The sequence below is a fragment of the Prionailurus viverrinus genome, chromosome E1 (genome assembly GCF_022837055.1).
Source record: "Prionailurus viverrinus isolate Anna chromosome E1, UM_Priviv_1.0, whole genome shotgun sequence".
NCBI lineage: Eukaryota > Metazoa > Chordata > Mammalia > Carnivora > Felidae > Prionailurus > Prionailurus viverrinus.
The window spans coordinates 51,672,885-51,695,838 of NC_062574.1; the positions used below are offsets into that span (position 1 = coordinate 51,672,885).

General features: G+C 58.5%; 1 protein-coding gene across 5 annotated transcripts in view; it reads right to left on the reverse strand.

Annotated features, from left to right (window-relative positions):
* Positions 1-22,954, reverse strand: part of SLC38A10 (solute carrier family 38 member 10) — a 45,478-nt gene that overhangs the window by 19,741 nt on the left and 2,783 nt on the right. For 2 of the 5 annotated variants that reach the window (XM_047831692.1, XM_047831690.1), the window contains exons 2-10: positions 20,164-20,281; positions 15,469-15,514; positions 14,617-14,710; positions 14,268-14,411; positions 12,895-13,019; positions 9,958-10,060; positions 8,870-9,052; positions 4,974-5,085; positions 3,793-3,899 (exon numbers count right to left, since the gene is read on the reverse strand). In XM_047831692.1, the coding sequence (XP_047687648.1) occupies positions 3,793-3,899; positions 4,974-5,085; positions 8,870-9,052; positions 9,958-10,060; positions 12,895-13,019; positions 14,268-14,411; positions 14,617-14,710; positions 15,469-15,514; positions 20,164-20,281 (1,032 nt within the window). Of the gene's footprint in view, positions 1-3,792; positions 3,900-4,973; positions 5,086-8,869; positions 9,053-9,957; positions 10,061-12,894; positions 13,020-14,267; positions 14,412-14,616; positions 14,711-15,468; positions 15,515-19,197; positions 19,391-20,163; positions 20,282-22,954 lie in introns of those variants that run through there. The other 3 variants (XM_047831694.1, XM_047831691.1, XM_047831693.1) reach the window with 3 other exon arrangements.

Consider the following 22,954-nt stretch of genomic DNA (forward strand, 5'->3'; position numbering starts at 1 on the left):
ATAAAAAAAGAAGTTTTAAAACTAAAATACACAAAAACAACAGCACCAAAGGCTAAAGGAAGATAAACAGAGGCAAAATATCATGGGATACTTGTCTTATCCGGGAAATGGTAAAAATAATTTATAGCCAACTCTAAGATCCATATTAAACTGCCTTGTATAACCATTAGAACAGAAACGTGCAACTCCAGCTAAGAGAAAAATAAAAAGGTGAATACTTAAGGGACGCCTGGGTGGCTCAGTCGGTTAATTGTCCGATTTTGGCTCAGGTCATGATCTCGTGGTTCAGGGGTTCGGCCCTGCATAGGGCTCTGTACTGACAGCTCAGAGCCTGGAGCCTGCTCTGGATTCTGTGTTTCCCTCTCTCTCTCTGCCCCTCCCCTACTCATATTCCATCTCTCTCTCAAAAAAATAAACATTAAAAAATTAAAAAAAAAAAAAAAGATGAATACTTAAAATGCCTGACTTATCCAAAAGTCAGCAAGAAAGAAACAAACAAAAAAAGAACAGATAGGACAAATAAAAAACAAAGAGTAAGACGGAAGTTTTAATCCCCCCCAAATCAGTAATTATATTCCCTATAAAAAAATCTTGGGGTGCCTGAGTTCAGTCAGTTAAGCATCCGACTTCGGCTCAGGTCATGATCTCATGGTTTGTAGGTTCGAGCCCTGCCTCAGGCTCTGTGCTGACAGCTCGGAGCCTGGCGCCTGCTTCGGATTCTGTGTCTCCCTTCCTCTCTGCCCCTCCCCTGCTCATACTCTGTCTCTCTCTGTCTCTCAAAGATAAATAAATGTTAAAAAAAAAAAAATCTTACCCTTTTTTTTTTTAATCTTAAATACTCTTATTAACAAACTGGATAAAAACAAAACACTACAAAAGCCAACTACATGCTGTTATCTAAGACATACCACAAATATAAAAAGCATAGAGAGATCAAAAAAGGATAGAAAAGTATACTATGTAAATATTAATCCAAAGCAAAGTCAAGTTAGTCACGCTATATCAGACAAGACCAACTTTAAGGACAGAAGCAGTCCCAAAGATAAAAAGAGACGTTTCACAGGAAAAAGGGTTAGTTGGGTTAAAAAAAAAAAAAAAAATGTTAAGTGTTTATTTATTTTTAAGAGCACAAACAGGGGAGGGGCAGAGACAGAGGGGGGACGGAGGATCCCAAGCGGGCTCTGCACTGACAGCAGAGAGCCCGACGCGGGGCTCGAACTCATGAACCTCAAGATCATGACCTGAGCTGAAGCTGGTTGCTCAACTGACTGAGCCACCCAGGCGCCCCAAAAAGGGTTAGTTTTAACAAGAAACAACCAGCCTAAAACGATATGCTCCTAATAACATAGCTTCAAGATAAAGAGCAAAGACTGACACACCTAAAAGGAGAAATAAACAAACCTACAATTACAGCCTGACTTGTCCTATCTTTCCCCTAACTGATACACGAGGTCAAAAAACGAGCAAGACCACGTAAGATCTGAAAATCGCAGTTAGTAAACGGTCTAACCACCCACAGGCCCTGAGCATCCACTGGAGAAGACCACATGCTGGGACACAAAACAAGCCTCAGAAATGTCAAAGCACTGAAATTCAAGTTCTTCAGCGTATGTTCTCCAACCACAAGGGGATCGTGCTTGAAAACAGTAGTACAAAAGGTTACCGGGAACCCCAAAGGTCTGGAAATCTAAAGAGAAACCGTGGGCAAAGAAGATAGAACGAAAATGAGGAAACAGAGGGTGCAATCAGCTAGAAGCCCTCACCCTACCTCCCCATCCGTTCCAGACAGAGTGTGCATCTGAATGTGAATGATAAAAGCTTCCAGAGTCTAACCCGGGAGGCTATCCGTAGGACCCTGCAGTGGGCAAACGTTTCTAAAACAGCACATAAAAAGCACCCAGCAAAAGAAGGGTGACAAACTGAAGTACACTAAAATGAAGAACAGCTGTTGGTCAAAAGGTATCACGAAGGAAGTGGAAAGGTCGCCAAGAGCGAAAACATCGGCAGTAGGTATTTCTGAAAAAAGATTTAGATCCGGAATCTTCTAAGAACTTCCACAAAATCATTAAGAGAAAGACAGCACGCCTGGGTGGCTCAGTCGGTTAAGCATCCAACCTCGGCTCAGGTCGTGATCTCACGGTTCGTGAGCTCGAGCCCTGCTTCCGGCTCTGCACTCTCTCTCCCTCTCTCTCTGCCCTTCATGGGATTCTCTCTCTCTCTCCCCCTATGTCCCTTGTGCCACTCTTTCTTTTTCTCTCTAAAATAAATAAACTAAATTTTTTAAATTAAAAAAAAAAAAAGACTGTTTATAAAAAGAAAGACCAACAACCCACTAGCTGAAACGGGACAAGACGTGAAAGGCAGTCACAGAGGCTCCCACGGCGGACATGCCCATGTGAGGGGGCTCAACACCACTAGTCATCTGGGAACTGCAAATTTGTTTTTTAATTTTTTTGATGTTTACTTATTTTTGAGAGAGAGAGAGACAGAATGCGACTGGGTTGGGGCAGAAAGAGAGGGAGGCACAGAATCCGAAGCAGGCTCCAGGCTCCAGGCTCTGAGCTGTCAGCACAGAGCCCGACGCGGGGCTCGAACTCACAAACTGTGAGATCGTGACCTGAGCCAAAGCTGGTCGCTCAACTGACTGAGCCACGCAGACGCCCCATGGGAACTGCGAATTAAAACCCACACGAGGTGCCACCGCACAGCCCTCGGAAGGACTAGCATCTGTGACCAGGACAGCAGATGCAGAAGCAACTGGAATTCTAATGTGGGGCCAGAAGACCACTTTTGGAAAACCGGCAGAAGTTTGGCAAAAGCTGCCGAAGCTGGGGGGACATAAGCCCGGGACCCGCTACCCCTGCCTCAGTGAATCACCGACGTGCTGCACGCACATCACAGAAGAGTCTCGTGGAGGGCCCCACCGTCTGCCCTGGGGGAACCATGCGATGTCATGCAGCAAGAAGAGGCAAGCTGCCCAACCCCGCGGCGACACAGCTGGCCGCAGATGTGACGCTTGGGTAAGGAGGCCAGACGTACACAAACACGCATTGTTAGACTCCATTTACCCCAACTCGAAGACAGGCGAAGTTTTTCCAAGAGATCAGAAGACAGACGAGCAGTAACCTTTGGAGGGGAAAGACTGTGAGGCACCCCAGGGAGCCTTCCAGTGCTGGAATGTTCTAAACCTGCCACGGTGGCTCTGTGGCTGGGTTCACTTAGCAAGGGGTCAGGCTGTGCGCAGAGAATTAGGGGCTCTGCTGTATGCATAGTACACGGTACTCCTGAAACAGTCACCAAACCACACCGGGGGGAAGAACTCAGCAAGCCCCTACCAGGTTGGCAAGAGGCAAGTCTATCCCAGCACTCGGGCACACACACAGTCATCACAGTTGTCTCCACGCGGCAGAGGGCACCCCATCACGCGGTCCAAGGAGACAGTGGGGGCGCTGCGGCGGGAGGGGGGGGAAGGGGGGAGCTGGGGGAGGGGTGCGAAGCATGCAGCGCACACGCACTCACGGAAGCACCACTCACCGTCCAGACACACGGTCGCACAAAAACACTCCAGTATTCGGCGCTCGGCTGAGGAAGCTGGTGCGACACACACACCTGGCCCCGGGAACCTCCCCATGTCCGCATGGCAGTGGTGTGGCCTGACCCTGTGCCTCCTGCACCATCCGGACCAAGGACCTCACCTCCTGAGAAGCCCTCGTGGGACAGCACGACCCCTCCCCCCCCCCCCCCCCCCCCCCCCGAGCCCAGACCCAGCCCGTGGGGCCGAGCCACACTCACCTGGGAGGAAAGGGCGTTCTTGTGGATTTTCTTATGGATCAGAGCCGGACAAATGAAGCAGATGAGGCTTCCCATCGTGGCGCCCGTGAGGCCCAGGATCGTCTCCACTGGGAACAGGAAGCAACAGGGAGGGGTGAGGGCCAGCGGCTCCGGCGAGGGACCGAATGAAAGCTCTCGGCAGGCCCAGGCGAGCAAGCCCCTTGCCACGAGGCCCCTCCACGCACGCCTCCAGAACACGAGTGGGAGCGGAGGCACCCCTCCCGTGCCCACAGCCACAGTGAAGGGGACGCCGTCCGAGGCTACAGGGGGGCACGGCGTGGGGCCAGCGGCCCCAGGAGAACCAGAGGCCAAGAGGCCACGCCTTCCCGGCCGTGGAGTCTCAGCCTAGCTCCATGCTCCCTGCACCTCAGTTCCTGGCCAGTGAAATGGGGCCAACGCGGCTCCCTCCCTCGACCGTGTGGGCCTTGGCGAGGCAGGAGCGGGCGTCTCTCCGTAGGGTCCGGCCCAAAGCGAGCCCCGAGCGCACCACCCTGATTCCTCCCAGAGCACGTGGGCGTCCAGCAGGGGCTTCTCGGATGGCTCATCTTAAATCACCACCCCCTCCGCCTCTCTCGGCGAGAGACGGAGCAGGACGGGTCCTCGGACGTGTGTGGAAGCCAGGACGCGTGGAGTGCGGACGCCTGGCCGGTCACCTGGGGGGAGCGCACGCAGGCCCCGCCGGGTATCTGATGGCAGGAAGTTCTGCGTGTCCGGGAGAACGCGTTTGAGAGCTCAGACCCCGCTCGGGTCCTCCCTCGGTGATGTGTCATCAAAACCGGGAGTCAAGAGCACAGGAGCTGCCGTAGCCCCTCGTTTTCACAAACCGGGCCCGCGTCCCCGCACCTCCGTCTCCACCCAGGGCTCAAGTGCTCAGGTTTCTGCGTGTGCTTGTGGTTCCCTGACGCTGAGACGTTCGTCCCACGCTTTTCTTGGGGTGCCAAAGATTCACTGAGGGTGTCTAGACTGTTCTAGGACACCAGGGAGGGTGGCATGAGATTCTGGAATGTGTCCTGGTTGAATGAGACTCCAGGCAGGGACGGCTCCGGGGTCCCTATGCGTAACACAGGGACGCAGGAGGACGGGGGACAGGCAGAGGGCCGGCAGGAGATCGGGCCCCGGAGCAGCCTCCCCCCCACACTCACCGTTTGGGATCATGATTCCACCGACCATGGTTCCAAAGACGACAGAGAGGGTGAGCGCTTTAAACCGCAGAGGGGGCATGTACCCCCCAGCGGTAAAGGTGCCATCTTTCTGCTGGGTGAAAGAAAACAAAAACAAAGGTTTCAAAATGACTGATCTCCTCCCTGCGCTCCAGCCAGGACGCCCTCAAAGGGCCCTGCCTTGTGCCGCCGACGGGCGAGGACGAGGCCGCCAGCCGCGCTCCAGACGCGGCACCGCCCGGCTCGGCAACGTGACTGGGAACCGGAAACCCAAACCGGCGAGACGCCAGGAAGGCACAGGCTGCGCCTCACGTCCGGCGGGGAAGGGAAACCGGAGAACTCAGTTTCTCGACACGTGAGCGGCAGACCCTTCCGTCTTCCTTTAGAGCGACCCGCGGGAGAGACGGAGAACAGCGCCGCGTGGTAGCAGCACGGACACCAGAGCCCAGCCCCAGCCCCGCGCACACCGGCTGATGGCTTCAGAGCGCAGCGGGAGCCCCGGGGCGCCCACTCCCGGCACACCCTCGTGCCACCTGGTGCCACCCACTGTCCCTTCCAGGCGCTGGACACGCAGCCCGAGAGGAAGGAAAGGACGCCGCGCAGCGTAACCAAGGCCCGCGCACCAGAGCAGCGCTGGGCACACAGGAGGGGCTGACCGCGGTTCCCGTTCGTGGGCTGGGAAACACCTCTCCGGGGGAGCCTCAGAACCTTCCATAACCAGAAGTTCAAAGCACCCGATTTCCAGAATAGACCTTGACGCAGGCGGCTTTCTTAGGACGGCCGCAGCCCAAGTTTCTGAGCGGCTTAGGAGGACGGCTCGTACCTGGTCTGGCGAGGGGGGTGTTAGGGCTACCCCTCTAGACCCGAGAACCTACCCGGTACTCCAAGATGAGGGGGGGAAGGGGAAGCTCCATGTGCGGAGGAGGTCGGGACAGAGTCACCCCCGAGAGGTCACGCGTGAACGCCCCGCAACGACCGGAGCACCCACAAGAGCTGGGACCCAGAGCAGGGGCGGGGAGGTGTTTGGGGACACGTTGGAGACACGCACTCGCAGACGGAGTGCACTCAGGGAAGGACTCTAAAGAAACACACACTTGCCACGTCATCTGTGGGAGGACGGAGAGACACAGATGAAGTCTCTTTCCTCATTTTTAAAATTTTAATTTTTTATTTTAGAGAGAGAGAACATGCAAGTGGGGGGGAGGGCAGAGGGAGAGACAGAACCTTTTTAATTATTTATTTGTCTTTATTTTGGGGGGGGGGGGGGCGTGAGCACAAGCCAGTGAGAAGGAGAAAGAGAATCCCAAACAGGGTCTGTGCTCAGCATGGAGCCCAACGTGGGGCTCGATCCCACGACCCCGGGATACTGACCTGAACCGAAATCAAGAGTGGGATGCTCAACCGACTGAGCCACCCAGCCACCTGAGTTTTTTTCCTTGATTTACTATTTCCTCTAATGCCACTATGGATTTTACTTCTTAAACGATAAAAATTGGGGTGCCTGGCTGGCTTAGCCGGTTAAGTGTCCAACTTCGGCTCAGGTCATGATCTCACTGCTCGCGGATTCGAGCCCCGCGACAGGCTCTGTGCTGACAGCTCGGAGCCTGGAGCCTGCTTCGGATTCTGTGTCTCCCTCGCTCTCTGCCCCTCCCCCGCTCATGCTCTGTCTCTCTCTCAAAATAAACGTTAAGAAAAATAACATAAGCGATAAAAATGCATTATATACAGAGGCACAAATGCCGCTCATGCACTAAGCGTGTGTTGGCAACAGACCGTGAAAGATGGGCGCGAGCAACTCACAGTGCAGAGGTGGGGTGGGGAGCCGACCCAGCCACCACCCCCAAGGGACAAAGTGCGACGTCATGCCATGCCTGGCGCCCAGGTACCTGAACGACGGGGGGTGAGGGGGACAAACTGGAGGTGGAAGGACAGCCAGTCCTTCAGGACTCGGCCTCTGCCACGAGGTGCCGTCTCTGGTGGCACCACCGGTGGGGGCGGGGGGGTGGCCGCCTCGAGCACATGCCAACCACGTGGACAGCAGGCCCCACTCTAGCTCTTCTGGAGGCCCCGGCAGCCCGCCCTCCCCAATCTGGCTACTGGACCCCCTGTCTCCTGGAGTTCAAGACCCCAAACTCCCCACCTGCTCTGCGGCCTCAGCAGTTCACGCAGAACTTGTGCGGCCACCAGGAGTCCTGGCTGACACCGCAGACCGGACTCAAGGACCTCAGGCCAGAGTCACAAGACACGGACGCGGAAAGAAGCTGCGAGGCTGTGGGCTCCCGAGAAGGACGGGGACTCCCACAACTTGGGACACGAACTGTGACACAGACCTTCTGTTTTTGACATGGCAACACAGAGCCGAGAGAAACTTCCAGTTCCAACCCATGCACGGGAAAACGTCTCATAAAGGGCTAAGCAGGGCCCTGAGTGCACACATGAAAGTGAACGAAACTCAGCCTCTTCTGGAAGCTTCTGTCAAACTGCTGAAACTTTAAGTTCCACCAGCATGGAGAGCACCGGGCGCCGACCCCAGTGCCGACCTGGTCATTGTCACAAAGTGGCTCTTCCACGTTCCCACACATTCCACAGCTTCAAGGGCCCAGTTTCCTGCTGCATCGCTGTTTTGAGGATGACAGCAGAGGGCTGTATAGTCACGGGAGCGGGCCTTCACTGCCCAGACACTCTCCACGTGCCCCACGTGAACAGACCCCTTCATTCCAGCTCTTCTCCCCAAAGTTGGCTTAAAAAAGTAATAATAATAATAATCCCAAGGTGCCTGGTCGCTCAGTCGTTTGAGCGTCCAACTTCGGCTTAGGTCATGATCTCCCGGTTCATGGGTTTGAGCCCCACATCAGGCTCTGTGCTGACAGCTTGGAGCCCGGAGCCTGCTTCAGATTCTGTGTCTCTCTCTCTCTCTCTGCTCCTACCCCACTCACGCTCTCTCTCAAAAATGAATAAACATTTGGGGCGCCTGGGTGGCTCAGTCGGTTAAGTGTCTGACTTTGGCTCAGGTCATGATCTCGTGGTTCATGGGTTTAAGCCCCACATCGGGGGCTGTCAGCACACAGCCTGCTTTGGATCCTCTGTTCCCCGCTCTCTCTGCCCCTGCCCTGCTTGTGCTGTCTCTCTCAAAATAAGTAAACCTAAAAATTGTTTAATTAAAAAAAATAATAAACATTAAAGAAATTCCTAGGTGCCTAGTGGCTCAGTTAGTTGAGTGCTGACTCTTGATTTCAGCTCAGATCACGATCTCACAGTTCGCAGGATGGAGCCCTGGTCGGGCTCGGTGCTCACAGCACACGCCTGCATAGGATTCTTTCTCCTGTTCTCTCTGCCCCTCTCCTGTGCACGCGTGTGCCTCTCTCTCAAAATAAACATATAAAATATATAAAAAATTATTTTTTAATTAAGATAAGTCCCTATAAAAGATTTCACTTTAATCAAAGCTTTTCCATTTTTTTAATTTAATTTTTTTTGAGAGAGAGAAAGAGCACGCACACGTGCAAACACATGAGCTGGGGGGAGGGAGGGGGTAGGGAAGGAGGGGGAGGGAGAGGGGGGAGGGAGAGAGAGAGAGCGAGGGAGGGAGGGAGGGAGGGAGGGAATCTCTAGCAGGTTCCACGCTCAGCATGGAGCCCAATGCAGGGCTCGATCCCATGACCTGGGACCATGGCCCAAGCTGAAATCAAGGGTCAGACGCTCAACCACCTGAACCACCCGGGTGTCCCAAAGCTTCTCCATTTTTAACTAGGAAAAGCTCCCCCTACCACCACCCAGAAAAGAAAAGACCCAGCAAAAGCCAACAAAAGAGAACACGATTCAGATCAGGAAAGCATTTCCCCGGCCAAGTGCGGTCCGAAGGGCCTCGAGAGCCTCACCTGCTGCTCGAAGAGCAGTGTGTTCAAGGCCTGTCGGCACGGCAGGATCATCATGGGGAAGCCCACGGCCACCGACATCATGAAGCCCACGCGCATCATCTCCGTCACCAGGTTGGAGGGAAAGTGCATCAGCACGTTGCCTGCGGTGGCCTCGGTGAAGCTCACGTAGCCGAAGAAGCCCACCTGTGGGAGGACAGCAGCGGAGGGCGGGCGGTGGGGCCGTGCTCCCCCCCCGGAGGCGGCCCCAGGCCCCTGCACAAGCAGCTCCGGCAAGCCCATGGCGCACATCGGACTCTGGCTTGCAAACTGCCCCCCCCCCCCCCCCCCCCCGCCCCGCAACCGGAAGGCTCAATTCTGCCGAGGCTCCGGGAGCTTCCCGCGGGGACAGCAGGCACCGGGGAAGCGGAGCCGCCCCAGCGGAAGGAAGCCTCCGGACGCCCCGCAGGCCCCGCACGGCGGCCGGTCTTCATCTGGTGCAAAACCCAAACCCGGGAGCCGTGGGGCACACCGTGCTTGCCCGAGGACGGACACCGCGTGGACGACAATCTGTGTGGACCATCTGCAGAAACCGACACGACGCAGAGGCCACGAGGCTCGGGGAAACAAGCTGGGATCTCGGCACAGCCATGATTTTGTGTGCGATGCGAAAACCAGAACAAATGGGAACACTAAGAAGTCTGGAAAAAAATCTACCAAAATGTCAACTGTAACGGCACCTGGGGGCTGGAATCGGAGGTTATTTTCTTCCTCCGCGATCTTGCGCTTTCTAGTTTGTTAACAGACACGCCCCCTTCCACAGCTGATTGGCAAAGGTCTCGGAGAAGTCGAAGGAGCCTCCCAGCCAGTGCAACCTGGGAACGGTCCGTGCCCAAACGCCCCCCGGAACAGGAGCGACGGCAGCGCCGCCCAGGGCAGAGCGGCCTTGCGGGTGGCCGTGGAGCCGAGCTGAGGGGGTCTGTCCCGTGGCCACCGGGCACTGGGTGGGAAAGGAACAAAGGGCAAGCCTGGTGGCGGGTGGGGGGGAAGGGGCCGAGAGCCAAGTCCGTTCCTGACGTGGGAGACGGGAGAGGGCGCGAAAGGGCTCCTACCGTGACGTAGAAGGTGGTGACCACGTTGAGGGAGGAGGCGAATATAGAGCTCATGGTTTTCACCGACGGCTCGTCCAGGCTGTCGTAGGTGGGCAGAACCTGGCTGTATAAACACAAGCCACTTCAACAAGCAGATTCCAGAGAGACACGCCCCGTGGCTCCCTAGTTCCCAGGTCCGCGGTCGAGCCTCCGGCACCTTCCAACCACACCCGTCACCACAGTAAGTCGGGGCCACAGCTGACCACGGTTTGGACGGCGGACTGCAGCCACTTGCACCCGGAGCGCCCCCCCCCCCCCCCAACGAGCTCTCTGTAAACATTTCACAAGTGCCACAGGATGAAAGGCCATCTGTCCCGCTGGAGCAGGAGTGTGGCCCCTGTGCGGAGTGCTGGGCTGCGCTGGAGAGCACGCGCCCGCAGGGGAAGCAGGAAGCGGTTCCGGGCACTGCCGTCAAAAGAACAGAAAGTTAAACAAACATAAGCGGGGCGGGGCCGCCTGCCCTCGCCTCAGTGCCGGTGACCGGAGCCGGTCCAAGGGCCAGGAGAGCAGAGCTGCTGGGTGTGAGGGGGACTCATCCGGGCTCCGTGCGAACAGAGAGTCACTGAGGGAAGCAGGTGGGGAGAGGCGGTGGTGGGGGGCGGGGGACAGGGAGGTCTGTGTGTGGCCCCAGGAAGGGAGGCAGCAGGGCGGGGGGCGGGGGGGGGGGGGGCGTCCAGACAAGGCGGCAGGGATGGAACTGTCCTGGGGGTGAATGACGGAGAGGCGGCCACCCTCCATCCCATGCACTGTGGCGTAAGGATGGGGGCAAGGGGGCCACGGCCAGCGGTCACGAATGCAGGATGCCAGCTGGCAGGGGTGCGTCGGGACACAGAAGATCGTCGCCAATGAATGGACAAGCAGAACCGTCAGTGGAGCCAACCCCCCAAACCACCTTCAAGAAAGCGAGAGGAAACGTCACCGAAAAGCCAGCGGAAACCAGCGGGAAGGCCCGGCTGGAGTGCACCGTCCCGTCAGGGCACCCACGGTGGGCAGGGGCACGCTGTACAGCCGCCTTCCCCTCCGCCCGGCTGCACGTGCCGTGCAGCCCACCCACATGGCAGAGGACACGCGGGGGCCACCACACAAACGTCTCGGCGCCGAGCAGCTCCCGGGCCGGGGCGGGGTCCCCACGGGCGAGTGCCGACTCGGGGGAGCGGGGTCAGACCCCCGGACAGGGACCTCCCTTCCGCGGCCCCCGGCACACACCAGGAGCTGCGGGGACTGTGCAGAGGGGCTTGTGCCCGGCACGTGGGCACGAGCAGGTGTGGGAAGGCCAAGGCGGTGGCCCCCTCTGATCCCGCCTGTGCCCCAGAAGCCCCTGGCAGTGGGAGCCACAGACACCCACGGCGCCCCACCTCGGCCCTCCACAGAGCACCGAGACCGCCCGCCCCGCCAAGCGGCCTCCACGGGCACCGGGCCTCTCTGTGCTCAGTGTTCTCTCGGCTGCTTCTCCGGGCCCCGGAGCCTAGTGGGGCTGCACCAAGTACTCATTACTATGAAGTAAGACCAGAAAGGGCCAGACAGCAAGGGCCGAGCAGAGACCTGGCCCGTCCCTGCAATAAGGAGACCAGTCACACAGGAAGGGCCTGGTGGTCCCTTAGCGGTCACCTGGCAATGGCGGGCAGGGGCCCCCGTCCTGCACGCGCTCTGGTGCACAGACACAACGAGAGGGGAGAGCTCTATCTCTGCCCTTGGCAGATGCGCGTGTTATTAAGGATGGGGACATCGGCAGATTGGTCGCGCCGAGCTCTAAAAGCGCCAAGGGCCCCCCCGCCCCCCAACAGCCGCTCACTGTGGAGAATGTGGGCGTATCTACAGGCCGCCGCCCTCTGCAAGCAGCAGAACAAGATGGGGGCCCACAACCCTTCCAGAACCTACAATCTGACCTAAGAACCAAACCCAAAGGATGTGCGCTGGCTGCTACGTGGCCATCACCAAAAAGCCCAACCACGGGTTTATTTTTTAAAAAGCAAACTCACAGACAAAAAGGACAACCGGTAACTAGGTACGCGGTAGGAGAACGTAACTTCTGTCACCGATTATAATGGGGACATTAAACAGCAAGAGTGGAGCACGTTCTGGTGGGAAACCGAGCTGCCAAGAGAGACAGCAAGCGGGAAGTGACGATTTGGATCCCGCATGTGGGTGTAAACACAGCAGCACGAGCAAATTTATCTGCCACGTTAGTTTACGATTGGCACAATACATGCCCAGCGGAGCTACGGGGGGGGTGGGGGTGGGGGGCTGCTCCGCCAGCCCCCCACCCCCGCCCCCCCACCCGTGCACTGATGGTCTTTTCCCGTCCGTGCCGGATTTACGCCTCTCTTTTGAGCGGGTTACCGTTCCGACCGGGCATGAATCACTGGCTCTTGTCATCCGGGGAGGACGGTAATGCTGCTGGAATTCTGGAAATCGCCTGATCTGCATTCACAGAGCCCCGCGTGCCAGAGAGAAAGCACGCTCGCGCACGCGCACACCCCTCCGAAGGCGCCCCGGCGGCAGTCGGAAGTCAATGTTTGTGCAATTTCCTTTTAAATATTCTCACACGAACAGCTCAGTTTTGGCAAAATGCTTGGGACTGTGTGAATCAGATGGTTTTGGGCTGTTCTGTGTTGCCCACAGCCAACTCTTCGGGGAGGGGGGTGGCGAACTGGGCACTGTCCCCAGTGCTGCCAGCAGCACGTCTCAGCAATGAAGTCGAGTTCCCTCTCGATAAAAATACACACAGCTCTCTCCCTCAACTTGGAGGGGGGACAAGTCACAGCGAAACGAGGCATTACAAGCTGGTGGCCCGCGTCACCGATTACAGAGAGCAGACGACGCCCACTTCCTGCATCGGACCCCCGCCCCACGAAACACGCTGGCGCCTGGGGCCCCTTGGGAGCGGACGGCACTTACGACTGGCAGGCGAAGGACATGCCGAAGATGGGGATACAGCGGAAGACGCCCTCCCAGCGCACGTAGCTGACCCGCTGCAGCCACTGCCCGCCGAACAGGCCGTGCTTGAGGGAGGACAGCACGATCTGCGCGAGGACAAGAAGGGAGGGCTCAGGACACACGGACGACCGGGACGGGACGGGACCCGGGACCCCCGGGGCCTCGGCCACGTGCTCCCCTGCAGCAAGAGCTGACACTGCCGGCCGGGGCCCGGGGTCCCCAGTCCGCTGCCCTCCGCTGTGCCACGGGCTGGATGCACGCAGCCACCAGGAGCTCTCGCTGCAGGACCCCTCCTGGGCCTCCGGGCGGCTGCCTGCATTGGGGACTCGGCACGGGCAGGACACGGCGAGGCCCAGATGGTCCCCACAAACTGGGCAGGTCCCTCCTTTTTTTTTTTTTGTTTTTGTTTTTGTTTTTAAAGTAAGTCCTACACCCAACACGGGGCTCGAACTCACAACCCGGAGATCGAGAGCCGCACGTTCCACCAACTGAGGCAGTCGAGTGCCACCCCCGACCCAGACAAACCTGGGGCTCCTGGGTGGCTCAGTCAGTCAAGTGTTTGACTCTTGATTTCGGCTCAGGTCGTGGTCTCGGGGGTTCGTGAGTTTGAACCCCATATTGGGCTCTGTGCTGACAGCACGGAACCTGCTTGAGATTCTTTCTCTTTCCCTCTCTGTCCCTCCCCCGCTCGTTCTCTCTCTCTCTCAAATAAACAAATTTTAAAAAAGAATAAAAGACAAACCCATAGAGGACAGGGCTGTCTGGAGAGCAGGGGCGACCATGACCGCACTGGCCCTCACAACTGGGGGTGCTGGCCGCACCCCCCCCCCCAGCGCTCGGAGTCCCGAGGAAAACCCACTGCAGTATTTCCACCCCGTTCACTCAGGGGTGGGCGCTTCTGACCTTCGCTGTGAACGGGCAGGTCTGGGGCTCGGCTCCCAGGAGCCTCCAGGCACTCATAGGAAAGGAGCATTCTAGGCGTGAGCTCCACACCGGACCCCCCAGAGCTGGCCGGCTGTACACGTTCATCGAGAAAACAACTTGCCCCCTCGTGACTAAACACTGGCGCCAAGACTCCTGATCCCAAGCTACACAGAAAATGTCTTTCCATAAAACGAAGAGCATCCACACTTTGTCTCCTGGGGAGTCGGCCGCGCCCCCCCGCCCTGGAAGACTCCCCTCCCCCGCCGTCGACGGCCCCGAGGCCAGGCGGCCGTGTGCCCCACCGGGGCTCACGAGGATAACTCTAACACCTCCCGGCTGCCAACCACGTTCCCGTCGTCCCCAGGAGGCGGCGGGGGGCCAGCCCGGAGCCTCGGGCAGCCTCCACTCACCACGAACATGAACACGGTGTAGAAGATGAGGGCCATGGCGCTGAAGGACTGGATGGAGGCCATCATGTTCCTCTGCAGGCTGAGTGGGAGCACGATGCACAGGGACACCGCAAAGAGCAGGAACACGCGGAAGGTACCGGTCACCTGGGGGGAGCCGAGCATGCCGGGAAGGCCTCGCCCCGGGGGACCCCCAGCGTTACGAACCTGCGAGCCTGGAACCAACCCTGGCCCATCCCGCCTGCCCTCCCGTCCGCACGGGGCTGAGCAGTGGCCCCACGGGGGCGCCACGCGGAACCGCCACAGGAGCGGCCACGGACCCTCCAGGGTACCGGGCCCGGGCGTGTCTTACCTGAAACCCGAACAGCCGAGCAAAGAAGTTGGACCCCAAGTCGCCAATCACAACGTAGAAGGCCATGCAGGTCCCCAGCATCAGCCCGATCATGCTGCGGAGAACGCGGTGGGGTTGAGAGGGCACCATCCTAGCAGGAGGCCAGGGGTCGAGCCCCGGGAGTCCCCGCCGATCACGGCTGGCCGGCGACCGCCCGGAGCCGGGCCCCATGGGAGACGCGGTGCCCAGCATTCACCGGTCTGCGGGGCTGGGGGGCGCAGTGCGCTCTATCCCACGCGACGAACACTGAGCAACTAAACTTCTCTCCCCACGGGGGGCTGCACACACTTTTCGGAGCTACCAAAACGCCCCGCGATGCTACTCAAGTTAAAAGAACAATCGACTACTTTCAAAGAGAGTTGTTCTTCCGCGTTCACGATTCCCTGATTTAGAAGTCTAAAAGGGCAATTTCCCGGCAATTTTTTCTTCTCGCAAAACTTCACTCCAAAGGGAGAAAGATAGGACATTTCCAATCTGATGCCGCCTTGAGGCGACAGCGTGCGGGGCTGGGGGTGCAGGGGCTTCGGGAGGGGTGCCGAGGAAGGGGCCCCAGCTAAGCGAGCGCCGCTGTGCTCTGTGTTCTGAGCTGTCCGGTCCTGAGGCTTAAGTAAGACTTTCACCCTCGACTCTAATCATTTTAAGAGAACACTAACTTGAACTCTCAACTCATCAGTAAGCGACACCTCAGAACAGGGTAGCCTTCTAAACCAATGCACGTCTGAGGCACGTGGCTCACGCAGCAGCCGTCCCCGGCTTCTCAGCACGGGCGACGGAGGGCAGCGGGCGTCAGGTCGGCGAGGCCGCTCCACCTACCTGGTCTCCACCAGCATCTTCCCCGCTTTCCCGTAGGCGTGCAGCGCTAGGGCGGAAACAGAGAGTCAGCTCCCGGCCAAGAACACGAAAAGCGCGCCACCAAAAACGCCTCTAAAAACGAGGTGAGGACGGCCACGTGACAAGGACCCACGGTCTGGAGTTTCACGGGTGTGAGGAGAGCGTGCTAGGATTTTGGGTCCGTGCTGCTTCCGGTCTACCATCAAGGAAAGCACAGGAAAAAGAACAAAGCAAAGGAAAGACACAGGCAGTTGACTTTTCTCATTCAAAACAAAACAAAACAAAACAAAACAAAACAAAACAAAACAAAGGAAAGGAAAGCTGTCCCTGCAAAGTGGCAGTCTCCCACACGCAGCCCTGAAGGAGGCCGGCCCGGACCCGAGGCTGCAGGTGCACACGGGCGGGGGAAGGGCGGGGACAGGGCGGACAGTGCCAGGCGACCTCGCTTCCCCGTCACCCCAGAGCGCCGGTTCTCCAGGCTCACGCCAAAGGGACCTGGTTCAGGGCTCTTATGTTCACTCTCTGTGATTTCAGAAGAAAACTCTGAGAATCCTTTCTGGTGGGGCACTTTGGGTGGGAGGGGACAAGAGGTCTCAGGCCTGCCCCTTTTCAGGATGGTGAACAGCGTGTCCCACGGTGGAGGGGAGTTGCCTGTCCTTCCTTCTTGGCAACAGAATGGCTTTGAGCAGATGAGAGGTTAAGAGCTGGCTCCACAAGGCCCTTCCCAGGACTGAACAGCGGTCCGGGAACCCCGCATCCCCCGCCGTCCAGGCAAGTCCCCATCCCCCAGGGGCAACCGGAGAGGGGGTGTGAGCGCACAGCCCAGCTTCCTGCTCCGAGGGACTCGGAGAGCAGGAAACATGCAGGCCAGTTGGTGTCAATGAGTCCAAACAACACTCGTCACTTTTAGATGACTTCGGAAGAGGCACAGGGCTGCCAAGAGCAAGGGAGCTTGGCACAGGCGACACGGGCTACGACGAGCGGGCCTCCCTGGTTTGTGTGACTCCCCGCCGGAGACTCAAGGCCAAGTCGAGGCCTTCACGAACGAAGGACTCCAGACGGCAGCCAGTAGCTGGAGGTCTGCTGTCACCAAAGGGAGGTGCTCCAAGGCCCCCAAGGACGGCCGGCAGGCAGCACAGCCCTGGGCGTGACCCGGAGCTCAGTGCCCCGCAGAGGTGGCCCCGTTCCTGGCCCTCCCGGTCCTTCTCCTTCTGCACAAGGAGGTGGAATGTCTACAGCACGCTCCAGATGCTCAGAGCAGCTGCCAGAAACAATTCCAGGACGCGCCCGCAGCCTGGACAGCGAGAAAATGGAAGGTACTCTAGGAAGCAGAGGAGCACGGTGGGAGGTGACCCTCTTCACCCAGACGCTCAGAACGACATCCTGACCGGGCCATCCCAGTTCCCGGCCTCCCCACTCACTCCTTTCTTGACCTACCCCGCCCCTACTTCAAGTGCAGATCTCTCAGCAACCTCCAACCCGGAGTCTCAAACAGAAACGCCCAGCAGCCCCCAAGCCCCAGCCTCCCGCCTGGCACGGTGCTTGGAAGGGCAGAGGGGGCCCGGGACTGCCCCTCAAGGGTGGAACCACAGCGCCAGACCGGCCCCATTGGGCTGGCAGGCGTCCGCAAGAGGGTTTCTGAGCAAGCCCCATCTGGTCTGGGTGTGGACCAGAGCTAAGCCAGGCCGTTCCCCGCCCCCGCCGGTGATGGGCACTCTGCAGCTAACAGGCCGGGCCTCATGGGGACAAGCAGTAGGCGTGGCCCCGTACCAGCCTAACCAGTGCACTCGTGCGGAGCTAGGACTGGTGCCGGGAGGCTCTCCCAGTCCTTCCCTGGGAGACAGGGTGGCGGCTCCTCCTAGGAGCCACTGCTCGGCCCAAGGCCCTGAGGCTGCCACGGACACGGAGCTCTCAGACCACCGGGCTCAGTGCGGGAGCCGGGCCACACTCCCACTCTCTCCGCCAGCTGTCCAAAGCCTCCTCCGGACCACCGCCCAGCATCAGCAGGGCAGAGGAGGTGATGCGCACCAAACTGTGCCGTTCAAGACAGGACGGCGACCGCAACCCGGCCATCCCCAGAGCCAGGCCTCGGACTGCACTTGATTCCCCAGTGCCACCTGCACAGAGGACAATAAAACATTTGTTGCATAAATGAGGCTGTAGAGACCCCTGGGCATCAGGAGGCTTGGCTTTATAGCCCTCGTGCCCAAGCCACGTACCCACACGTGTGGGTCACACAACTGAAGACAGGCAGGGAGAAAACTGGCCGGACAGGCCCCCTGCAGGCCCCGCCCCGGGCCCCGGAGCGGGCAGCAGGCTGACCAGGCCCCCGGGAGGTCGGACGACGAGACCACGGACACAGCACCAAAGCATCTGGTGCTCACAACTGAGAGCTCGGGCGCACCGGCCACACTCCACAGGTTGGGGTGTGGGCTCAGGGTGGCCTCATGGGGGCTGAGGCCACTGGAGGAGGCGGACTGGCCCGCAGGTCTGTCTTCTGAAGGCAAGGTTTAGAAAAGTCTACGTGAAGCAGGCTTCACAGGGCGAGGAAGCAGGAGGTAAGAAATGGATGAGATTCGCCAACACGGCCCGTGAGCAGCCAACGCCACAAACACACGGAAGTAACAACAGCGAAAACCGCCCGGCGCTCTATTTCCCGACGAGCCGAGCTCCCTGTCCAGCAGCCACCTGCACACGGGTCACAGGGAGGGGGCAGCACGTGACCGCCGCGGGGGATCACCACACTGCAAAACCATCGTAGACTCATGTCTGGGCGAGGCAGACATACCCGTGAAAACGGCCCATACGCGCCCCCCCCCCCCCAACAGCTGTGGAGCGTTAGTGCCTCAAACGGCCTATTTGAGCTTTGCCCCCGCCCCAGCCCTGCACGGTCTCCAGGTCTGGCCGAAGGCCATCTGTCCACGTCCCTGTCCCCCACGGCTGCCCGACGCCCACGGACCCAGCGGACGACGCACGCCGGGGCCAGGAGGTCTGCTGACAGAGACGGTCCGTCCTGACCCCGTGGCACCGGGATGCGGGGCGCCTCCTCGAGGGCCACCCTCTCCAGCCATGGCGCAAGCTCTCACGGTCTCTTCCCAGAGGCAGAGGATGGAGAGAAAGACCCTTCAGTAGGTCTCCGCCCAGGTGTGGGCCGAGAGACACTCTTCTCCTGTCGAGGACTCCTCTCTGAGTGGCGGGGTCTGTGTTTCTGGGAGACGGGGCCAGGCCCGAGGCCGGACACCAGGCAGCCGAGGCCGCAGGCGGGAGCTCACCCAACTGAGCCACTTTGCTGAACGAAAGACACCACCCACAACCGAAGACCAGTGGTGGTTTGGGGCCTCTTCTGCTTCTAGCAGCGGAGCTAGCACGTAGAGGGGGAGGCACGTAGAGGGGGAGGGCCCAGGCAGCCGCGTAGACGGGCGCCCACTGTCCGATTCCCTTTCGGCCTCTCATGTGCCACCACATCGGTTTGCCTTCTCGGGGACTTTCTAAGAATAATCAGACGGACTGCTGTCAAACCCGCGGCCTTCCCGGGTCTAGGGTCACACGTCCTCTTTCAGGGCACAACCAAGCACCTCTTGGGCCATCTTCTCGGGTAACCCCGCCGTATGGAGACCCTCAGAGAGGAGAGAGGGGACCCCGAGGCCAGGGCCCTACAGGCGGGGGAAGGGGTGCCCCGGAGCACGATTCATCCCGGCGCGGTCTGTTCACCTGTCACTATCACTTCCTCAGGTGGCTCCGACGACGATGACGGCCTGAGAGCACAGCTCTCTTCGGGGAGGAGAGAAGGAGGCGCCCCTTCGGCTCTGAGGTCAGAGCGGATGCTGGCAGCTTGGTGCCGACGCAAAGCCGACGAACTGGAAGGAAACCCGAGGTGGAGCCGCCAAAAGCCCACGCGCGGACCCTGCAGATGCATTTATTTCGTTTGGCCCCTTGGAATCCGCACGCCACTTCCTCTCGCCGCCTCCTCTCGGCCCCGGCGCCCCGGCCACACGCTGGCGGGAGGTGGGGGAGGCCGGGGAGGGGCTCTGGTCCGGAGCCCAGGGACTCTGCCCAGCTCTGAGATCCCCCACACCAGACATCCGCGGTGCGGAATCCACACCAGCCCGAGGACGCTGGGAAAGTAAGGGGCCCGCCCTCGGAGCCAAGTGGCCTAGGAAAAAGTCCAAACCAAAAGGAAGCAGAAAGCGCAGCCTCCTCGCCCTCGCCCTCGCCCTCAATCCAAGGAAGACAGAATTAAAGGACACAAAATTACAACCACGAGCATCGGGGAAACAGCACCGCTAGGGAGACAGGTGACGGGCCCGCCACCGGCCCAAGCCCATGACCGTCTCCCCCATGGCATCCACGGCGTGGAAGCACAGCAGACCCCGGGCCTGAGGACCGCGGGTCCCGCCGGAGTTCGGAAGGGAGACTCCCCACGGTTATTTGCACAAGTCGGGGACGGCGGAACAAGGGTCCCCTCGATGGTAACGCATGTGTTTCCGTTAACGGTTTTTGAAAACCGAGTTACGCTTTACGATAAGGAAAAGAAATGCCGTTCAAGGAAGTCCGGAAGCATAAAGTGGACGAAAAGCAAACGAACGAGGGAGAAAGGGCCCGGCGCCAGAGCGCGTGCTGCCTGCCTAAGAAGGGGCTTCGGGCTGGGGCCACCGCGCCAGGGGCCAGCGCTCTCACCCAGGCCGGCGTACGTTCTCCGCTTGCTCAGGCTGGCGGACTTCACCAGGAACATGCAGGACTGGTGTGTCATCCAAGAGCAGAAAACCAAGAGCAGGGCCCCCAGGACAATGCCACACTGGAGGGTTGGGAGACAAAGAGACAAAATAAAGCCAGCCGGTACTGTGGCCTCACGCGCGTGGCTCCCGAGAGCCCTCCCCGCCTCCCTCCGCTCTTGCTGACCCAAGACCCCGGCTCTGCCTCGCTTCTCTGCCCACGGGTGGCAATTCCCAGCGCTGACAGGGACCGATTCCCCACGTGTGGCGGCCACATGCGTTGTGGCCCTGAAAGAGTGCCACGGACACCATTTCCTCGGTGGCCTCTCCGAGTCTTAATGAACAGCCAGGTGCCGCCAACGAGCGGCCCCCCCAGTTCTCTGCGTGCACCCCGCAGTTGGCCACCTTCTAGCCACTTACATCAGCAGCTATGAGTGGTGACCACATTCCGGAAGGAAGAGATTAAAAATGACATTGACACCTTTCTTACGAGTTCCAGAGACACCATCTGACCCAGCGATCGCACCCCCCGCTATCTTCCCGGGAGAAATGCACACATACACGTTCACTCCAAAACCTGCATGTACGGAAGATTTATCCGTAATCGAAAGCTGAAGAAACAGCTCCAGGGCAGGGACTGGGAAACCTTGGGGAGCGTCTAAAGGGCTAGAGCATTTTTAGAAATAAACACAAGGTCAGAACGTCTGGGTGGCTCAGTCAGTTGGGCATCCAACTCTTGATTTTGGCTCAGGTCATGATCCCAGGGTCATGAGATTGAGCCCCAAGTCCGGTTCCACACTAGGTGTGGGGCTTGCTCAAGATTCTCTCTCTCTCTCTCTCTCTCTCCCCCCTCTCTGCCCCTCTCCCTCACTCGTGCTAATAAAAAAAATTTAAGCAACTGAAATAAACACAGGGTCTTGGGACTGGGTTTTGAGGTTGAGTTGAGAGCAGGGGAAACGACCCGGAGGTTGGTGCCCCTACAGAGCAGACCAGTAGAGAACCTCCGTGACTGTATTTCTGTTTTGTCCAGTCGTCTTTCCTCTCTGACTTCCGGGTCCCCCGTGTCAGGTGAGGAGCCAGGGGTCCCTGTTACAAGTCAGGAGCCCTGTAGAGAGAGCCCTCCTTTCTTTTGTACAAGTGCCTGAATGCTGCAACGGGCAGACTTTTGCAAAATTGTCTATTAGTTCCTAACGACAACGGTGACTGGGTTCCTGGGGGCTACACCCAGCCTCGGATTTTTGTAAGAATTTTGGGGTGACTCACTTAGGTGTCGTTTCCTTCTCACTCCCTTTTTTCCTGTGTAATCTAAGCGCATTACCCATATTTGCAGGGGAAAAAAAAAAAATAAAACAAAAAAATAAAAGCTGAAGAAACGAGTGTCCTACTGGTGTCGACCAGAGACGAACATACAACATATCCTACAATCGAGCGATTCTACTCGAAGATAAACACCCCAGAGAAATGCACACGTGCCGGCAAAGCCCGCGCACAGGTGCCCACAGAGCTCCGGGTGCAGGGAAGGGAACGAATTGTAGCATATCTGTAGAACAGACATTAAAATGCACAGGTAGGTAGGTAGACATTAAAACGCGCATAGCAGGGGCGCCTGGGGGGCTCAGCCAGTTGAGCGTCCGACTTCAGCTCAGGTCATGAGCTCACGGTTCATGGGTTCGAGCCCCGCGTCGGGCTCTGTGCCGACAGCTCGGAGCCTGGAGCCTGCTCCGGATTCTGCGTCTCCCTCTCTCTCGGCCCCTGCCCTGCTCGTGCTCTGTCTCTCTCAAAAAATTCAATTAAAAAAAATTTTTTTTTAATTTAAAATGCACATAGCAGGATGATTCTGTGTCCATAACGTCAACACAGAGGCACCACCCACGGACGGCCCTAGAGGTGAGAGGGTGGGCCGCCAGTGGAGGGGACAGTGCTGGCAAGGCTGTGTTCCTTGACACGGGAGCTAGTTACCCGTGTGCGTTCACTTCCTCACAACCCGGCACGAGGACACCTAAGAGGGGGTTTCTTTGTATGTATGTCTTGCTTCGGCAAAATGTCCATTTTTGCTTAAAGGACCCGAGTTACTACAACCAGACAAACAAAAAAAGCCCCAGACCGACTTTTTTTTTTTTTTTTTAATTTTTTTTTTTTTCAACGTTTATTTATTTTTGGGACAGAGAGAGACAGAGCATGAACGGGGGAGGGTCAGAGAGAGGGAGACACAGAATCGGAAACAGGCTCCAGGCTCTGAGCCATCAGCCCAGAGCCCGACGCGGGGCTCGAACTCACGGACCGCGAGATCGTGACCTGGCTGAAGTTGGACGCTTAACCGACTGCGCCACCCAGGCGCCCCAGACCGACTTTTTTTAAATGGCATGGCTGTCGGACACTAAGCACATACATCCCCAAAGTGCCCGCTGGCCTCCTGCTGCGCTCCAGCCGAGGGCCACCCACGGAGGGGATGCCATGGCCAGACGAGAGTGGCTGTCCCAACCCCGCCAGGCCCTCAGGACGGGGGAACCACTTGCGGTTCTGTGCGTGCACGTGGGCCTCCGCCACTCAGCTGTGAGCTCCCCCTGGGCCAGTGAGTCTGGCCCACGTTTAAATGCTCTGGCAGGGCCTCGTGCCCACCCCACAGCAGACTCGGGGACGGCTGAGTCACCTGGCTCCAAACGCGTGCCTCGCCAGAGCCCTGCCACGGTGGCACCTCACCGACCGATTTCAAGGATGGCAGCCGGGACTTACAGGCACGCAACCACACGTGTCCC